The sequence below is a fragment of the Siphateles boraxobius genome, unplaced genomic scaffold (genome assembly GCF_051911475.1).
Source record: "Siphateles boraxobius isolate OS27281-9 unplaced genomic scaffold, OSU_SipBor_1 77, whole genome shotgun sequence".
Taxonomy (NCBI): Eukaryota; Metazoa; Chordata; class Actinopteri; order Cypriniformes; family Leuciscidae; genus Siphateles; species Siphateles boraxobius.
In genome coordinates, this window is record NW_027509205.1 from 23,467,501 (window position 1) to 23,475,000 (window position 7,500).

The 7,500-nt window shown below is 44.0% G+C and overlaps 1 protein-coding gene across 2 annotated transcripts in view; it reads left to right on the plus strand.

Moving 5' to 3' along the window:
• Positions 1-7,500, plus strand: part of LOC143725983 (F-box only protein 41) — a 36,118-nt gene that overhangs the window by 12,161 nt on the left and 16,457 nt on the right. For both annotated transcript variants that reach the window (XM_077218932.1, XM_077218931.1), the window contains exons 5-7: positions 1-241; positions 489-628; positions 714-797. The exon at positions 1-241 is cut by the window's left edge and continues 1 nt beyond it. In XM_077218932.1, coding sequence (XP_077075047.1) covers positions 1-241; positions 489-628; positions 714-797 — 465 coding nt within the window. The remainder of the gene's footprint in view (positions 242-488; positions 629-713; positions 798-7,500) is intronic.

Here is a 7,500-nt window from a genome sequence, read left to right on the forward strand (position 1 = left end):
TGTGAGCGGAGGCTTCGGACGCTGTCTGTGGGTTCTGGCGGTTGTGAGGGTCACTGGGACGGACAACAGTATCAGCATGTGTTGTGTGAAGGAGTCGAGTGTCCCGACAACGGTTCTGACTCGCCCTGGCTGATCCAACACACACACACAGACGCAAATTCAGACAACTGGTCCCTTTACACCGCAGACTCACAGGACGACACACAACAAAACACAGGATGCAGGACCTACAGTCGCACGGGTAAAACCACGAGTCCATGGTGTTGCTATGTGGTTGCTATGCAACTCTGAATGGTTTCTAGGTGGTTGCTAGGCAACTCTGGATGGTTGCTATGCAGTTGCTAGGCAACTCTGGATGTTGCTGTGTGGTTGCTAGGCAACTCTGGATTGTTGTTATGTGGTTGCTAGGCAACTCTGGATGGTTTCTAGGTGGTTGCTAGGTTGTGTAATGTCTGATAAGTCAGTGTGTTGTGTGTTGTTCTCAATAGGTCAGGATCTGTCGGGGCTTCACTGGTGTGTGAACAGACGCAGGGAATCGATGGTGTGTTCAGAGCGTCTGCGGCTGAAAGCTGCTCTATTCTGTGTGTTTATTTACCTGGACACACGTTCCCTACTCACCGTCGCTGAGGTGTGTGTATGTGTGTGTGTTGAGAATATGATGTTAAATGTTGTTGTGTGTACTTTATTGTTATTATCAAGTGTGTGTGTTTCAGGTGTGTAAGGACTGGCGCAGTGTCGCACGTCACACTGCTGTTTGGACCAGAGTAACACTTGAGAACGCTCGTGTGTCATCAAAGGTAACACACACACACACACACACACACACACACACACACACACACACACACACACACACACACACACACACACACACACACACTATATTCTCTCCTTACACCTAAACCTGTCCATCACACACAACTTTCTGCATTTTTTTTTTACATCTTAAACACATTTTATTATGTTTGTTAATCAATTTAGAAAACCAGCAAAAAGTCCTCACAAAGTAGGGAATCTCAAGTTTTACTATCCTCATGGAGACATTTGGTCCTCAAAAGTATAGCTAAATGTTACACTTTTAGGAATTAGGCGATGTCACTTCCTGATGCAACATTTATTTTTCTGTATAAAACACAAGAAAAAGCATTGTTCAAACAAGGAGCACATTTCTCTGCACTTTCGCGCTTCATCTCGTGCTGGATACTACTTCTACACTCTTATCCTGTGACACCTTCACAAATTATCCTAAACAATCACATGTCTGATGTCTAAGCTGATACGTCACACTAGACGCATTACTCTTTATACAATACTCAGTTCCCAAGAAATACATGTTCTATACACAAACCCATTAACATAGATCTAAACATGTGCTGTGCCCGCTATCAAACGACATAAAAGGAAAGGTCTGACAAATAACATCATTAAAGTACCACAAACTCTATGAGTCATGCATTCAAACTCAATAAGCATAAACATGTAAATAGAATTTGGAATTAGAATAAAAATTCAGATATCAGCAATAGTTTAATCTATATTTACATTACTCTCGCATTGATAACTGCACATTTATTTCTAATACTCTTTCATATCACTGTTTCACTTGTCGTTAATCCGTTTTTACTCTTCCATGAAATATGCTAATGAACTGACAACATTATGAACTAGGTTTCAACCGTTCAACAGTTACCGTGTTATCAATATAAACTCACAAAATGATTAATAAACTATTTTACCTCTAAATCTGACTGGAGTTCCTATTTAACAGTATTGACTTATAGCTGACAAATACATGCGAGGACTAATAACAGTCACGTGTGCCTTGTTAACTCAAACTGCCCAGACTCGTCACTACACACATCTTAATCAATGTCCGTACACATCTATTCAGTTAATTATGTCTCGTCCCGCACTCACATGCGAGTATATATCTTTTTTTTAAGCCTTTATTCCTCCCTTTTGCTCACGGTAAAAGTTACTAATTTTCCTGTTGAGTAGTTACTAACTCTCGTCCGCCATTTCACGCATGAGAGTCTTAATCACGGTCAAAACTTCACTTTTCTTAACGTCTCCGGCACGAACTACGGCTCTATAAGAATACAATACTGTTATGCATTTACCAGTATATAGGTTATTGTCATCTCAGTATATAGGTTATTGCTACACTCTCCCCCACAAAACTAAATGTCTCCTGACATTTCCCTGAACAAGTGAACATTTCTTTAGAAAACCTCAGCCATCCAAGGCCTCCAGTAACCCTTAGTCTGTGTTACCTGACTCTCTGTTATCTTACAGTCTCGTTTTACCAAGGACGGTTGACCCAATGTGTCATAACTCAGTACAACAGGCTGACGTCTCAGTCTCTGGGGTCGCGGTCCTACCGCATGTCGTTCTCCTAGCGTCCGAACCAGCGGGTCGGCTTCTGAATCAACATTCTCAGACCTGTCAGAACTCACATCAGGTCTCTGAGATTGTAGTGGCACATCCTCTTCGCTATGTAATCGCACATCCTCTTCGCTATGTAGTGGCACATCCTCTTCGCTATGTAGTGGGTGAAAGGGTTCTGCCAGAGGGTTCAGTGAAGTGTGTCTCTGCTGTCTCCCCCTGCCAGATCTCAGATTCCACTGGTAGGTACCACTGTCTTCGTCGTCAGAGGTTTCACTTGGCTCTGGTTGCTGCTGTTGTTGTGGCTTGGTTCTTTTCTTTGAGGAGCTCAGGGAGTCTTTCCATGGCTGACGAAGCCCTGCCGGTGGCTGATCAAGGGGTAGGAAATCACAGGGCGGCAGGAGATTTCTGTGAACCACTCTGTCCCTTCCTTTACCATTTTCTGGACTGATCTCATAAACGGGACTCCCATCAGCTTTCCTCTCCTTCACCCTGTACACCTGACCTTCCCAGTAAGACTGAATTTTTCCAGGCCCCCCTCTGGGAGTGAGATTTCTGAGAAGGACTCTATCACCTGGCTGGAGGTCTCTTCCCTGCACTTTCCGGTCGTAGAGGACTTTTCCACGAACTGCTCCTTTGACCACTGTTTTAGCCGCAATCTCGTATGCCTCTTGCATTCTTGTCTTCCAGTGACTCACGTAGCAATATGAAATTAAAAGAATGTGTGGAATGAAAATAAAATGTAAATGTAGAGAGAAGCAATGTTAAATGAACAGAAAATATGCAAATAAGCCTTTAAAATAAATGCTCTTCATATATCCCCTTTTGTGTTTTCATTTAAGCTATAACTGCTCGCGGTGGGCGCCGGAAAATTTCCCTTATTTTCAAAACCAAAACTTGACAGGTATGGAATGGTGAGTAGGTTATAAAGTGGGTGGGCCACGCGGGCAAAATTGGGGATAAAGGGTCGGTAGTAGGAGAGGAACCCAAGAATCTGGCGCACATCACCCACAGTGGCAGGGGTCTTTCCCTTTAGCGCCTGCACTGGAGCCATCTCTTTAGGGTCCATTGTGTATCCCTCTCCTGTCACCAACTTGCCGAGAAACCTCACACTTGATTTAAAAAGCTCACATTTCTTTGGGGTCAACTTCACACCATGTTCCTTGTAACGCTGGAGAACAAGACGGATGTGCTCCAAGTGCTCCTTAAAGCTCGTACTGTGTACCAGGTTGTCATCAAGGTAGGGGAGGCAAATTGTGTCTCTCAGATCCGCCAAACAGTGCTCCGTACTCCTCTGAAACTCTGCGGGTGCCGAACTCAGGCCAAAGGGTTACGCACCCATTCATACAGCCCCCAGGGTGTGATGAAAGCTGTGAGAGGGCAGCTCTCCTCATCCAGATAGCCCTGCTGGTACGCTTTACCCTGGTCTAAGGCCGAGAACCACGAGCTCCCACCCAAAGCATCCAACATATCCTGAATCCTCGGTATCGGATGGCGGTCGGGGACTGACTTATGGTTGAGTTCTCTGAAGTCAACACAGAGACGAAGACTGCCGTCCTTCTTGCGGACACACACCACCGGCGACGAATAAGGGGATCGAGAATGTGTGATCCACCCTCTTCTCAATAGATCCTGCAAGTACTCCTTAACTTCATTGTGAAGAGGCTTTGGGACGGACACGTAGGTCTTCTGGACAGGGCTGGTATCTTGGAGGGTTATATGCATCTCGAGGGATGGTATACAACCCACATCATCACTGTCAAAGGAAAAGGCTTCACATTCCTCCCTCAACACTCTCCTTACCGCCTCCTGCTGCCCTTCTAGGAGATGACAGAGATCTACAGGGGGGTCCCATGACATTGGTCTTCCTGCTTGCTTGTTATCTGGCTGTGTTTTACTTGCTTCGCGAGACTTTGTCTCTTTGTTGTCCATTACGGCTATCGTCTCCTTCTCTTTCGTTTGCACAGCTGCTGTGTATACGGTCTTGATGGGCTCCAGGTAACCAATCACTCTGTGACGGTCAAGATAGATGGTGCGATCCGTAGTGTTGGTCATGGAGATGGGTATGTATGGCACTCTCTTTTCTGGGATCTGCACCAGTACATCATTGTATATCACGCCTTCTGGTGGAGGATTAAGCATGTCAGGTGAAAAGAACATCAGTTGGCCTTGAGCTCGTGAACTCACATGCGCTCTTATATAGACGGTGGTGACTTGTTTTGCTGTTATGGGTACTCTTTTTCCGCCAGTACAAACTACTCCAGTCTCCGAATCAGCATTCTGCATCAACTTCACCACACGATGAGCAGTTTTCACTGTTATCGCAAAAGCTTTACTCACTTTGTGTGCCAACTGCTTCCTTTCACCTTCAGTGTTTTCCTCCTTTCTGTTGAGGATGGCCTCAATGACGTTGTAACCGATAATGGGGTCACTGGCAACTGCTCGGTCGCTTGACACCAGTACTGGCACTTGTAAATCATTTTTCTTGGTGTGGTCACTACCTAGTCTGAAACTGACTTCAATCCAGCCGATATATGGAATGGGTGTGTCATTAGCAGCAAAGACTGTCAGTGTCTCATCCCCCAATAACTCTGAGATGGGTTTGACAACCGTGTGGGGTAGGTGGTTCACATTTGAAACAGTGCGAAAAGTTGTCACCTATTCCTTCCTCCTTGCACTTTTTGCAGCCTCTCCCTCCCTGCTTCAGTCAATGAGGTCGGGGACTTGCCTCCATTACAGCCCGAAACATCTGCTGCATTTCCTTACGAAGCTCTTCCATCATCTGCTGTGCGTTTATGCTGTCAGACTTAGTCTCATTCCGTTTTACCGTTTTAATTGAGGCTGTTGAGTCGGACTCCATGTGTTTAGAGGGGCTCTGGACAGGTGTGGATTTTACCTGAGAGTCTGCTTGAAGCTCTTGTACTTTGAGAGTTTTACCAGCAGTGGATCTTTTTCGTTTCTCCTGTCTCTCACTTTCGACTTAGGCCGCCTCATCCACTTGCTGTATCAGTTCCTCATCGGTTATGCTCACATCGCTGAGGTGGGGAAGAATTTGGAACTTCAAAGAATCGCTGCTCAGCCCAGTTTCGATCGAGCGGAAGAACTTGTGCTGAATGACAGCTCTGCTGTACTGCTCATCGTGGTCTTCGTTCTTGGCTTTCCATAACAGTTTCTCTTTCAGCTCGATTGCCCGGAATGCAAAGTTCAGGGCAGTCTCCTTGGGCTCTTGAGAGATGTTAAGAAGCTGGTGGTAAAGCTCTGTCGAACTGTCTACTCGATAGTGGCCCTTTAGGATGGTGAGGAGTGCACTGAGGGTCAGCCCATGCTTGATCTCTAACATGTCTCTCAACGGCAGTCCTGGACTGACAGCCCTGATTACAGCCTCGACTACTTCAGTCTGTGTGTGCCCCTTTTGTACTCCCAGCTCAATCTGGCAGACTAAACTGAGATATGACAATTTGTCCCTCTGACCACTCTCTCCAATTTGCCCACAAATTTTAAACTCTCTTCGCATCGTTACCTCAGGCAATGGGCTAATGGGCTCTAGCCGGCTCTTGAATGGTGAATCAGTCTTTAAAAGAGAGGTGTGTGGTGAGAAATAGTTTTTTTGTTCTTCTTTTGGAGCTGGCTTCTCTGATGGGTACCCTTTCTCCGATTGAATACATGTACATGTAAATACATGTTCTATACACAAACCCATTAACATAGATCTAAACATGTGCTGTGCCCGCTATCAAACGACATAAAAGGAAAGGTCTGACAAATAACATCATTAAAGTACCACAAACTCTATGAGTCGTGCATTCAAACTCAACAAACATAAACATGTAAATAGCATTTGGAATTAGAATAGATATTCAGATATCAGAAATAGTTTAGTCTATATTTACATTACTCTAGCATTGATAACTGCAAATATATTTCTAATACTCTTTCATATCACTGTTTCACTTGTCGTTAATCCATTTTTACTCTTCCATGAAATATGCTAATGAACTGACTACATTATGAACTAGGTTTCAACCGTTTAACAGTTACCGTGTTATCACTATAAACTCACAAAATGATTAATAAACTATTTTACCTCTAAATCTGACTGGAGTTCCTATTTAACAGTATTGACTTATAGCTGACAAACACATGCGAGGACTAATAACAGTCACGTGTGCCTTGTTAACTCAAACTGCCCAGACTCGTCACTACACACATCTTAATCAATGTCCGTACACATCTATTCAGTTAATTATGTCTCGTCCCGCACTCACATGTCGAGTATATATCTTTTTAAGCCTTTATTCCTCCCTTTTGCTCACGGTAAAAGTTACTCATTTTCCTGTTGAGTAGTTAACACTCTCGTCCGCCATTTCACGCATGACACTCTTAATAACGGTCAAAACTTAACGTCTTAAAATTTAAAGACTTAACGTCTCCGGCACGAACTACGGCTCTATAAGAATACAATACTGTTATGCATTTACCAGTATATAGGTTATTGTCAGCTTACCTGTATAAAACACAAGAAAAAGCATTGTTCAAACAAGGAGCACATTTCTCTGCACTTTCGCGCTTTATCTCGTGCTGGATACTACTTCTACACTGCTAGCTAGTCAGCCACCCATGCGCTGTGCAACTCCCAGGTGCCCCCTGCTGACGACTCCGAGTCTCACAAAATTGAACACAATGCAATAAAGTAATACAAGTAACTAACAATAACATTAACAGTTCTAAATTTAAAGGGGGGGTGCACTGATATCTGTCCCCTTTTACATTGTTAGTGCTACACTTAAAGGGGGGTGCACTGATTTCTGTCCCGTTTTACATTGTTAGTGCTACACTTAAAGGGGGGTGCACTGATATCTGTCCCGTTTTACATTCTTAGTGCTACATAAACATGCCCACACATTCACTAACATGCACACACATAAACAAACAACACACACACACACACACACAGAGAGAGAGAGAGAGAGAGAGAGAGAGAGAGAGAGAGAGAGAGAGAGAGAGAGAGAGAGAAACGGCAGAAACATAAATTGCTGAAATAAAACGACACAAAATACACTCGAAATTTGTTTAATCAAAAATATCTAGAAGACTATATCAGAAAAATTCAAATTC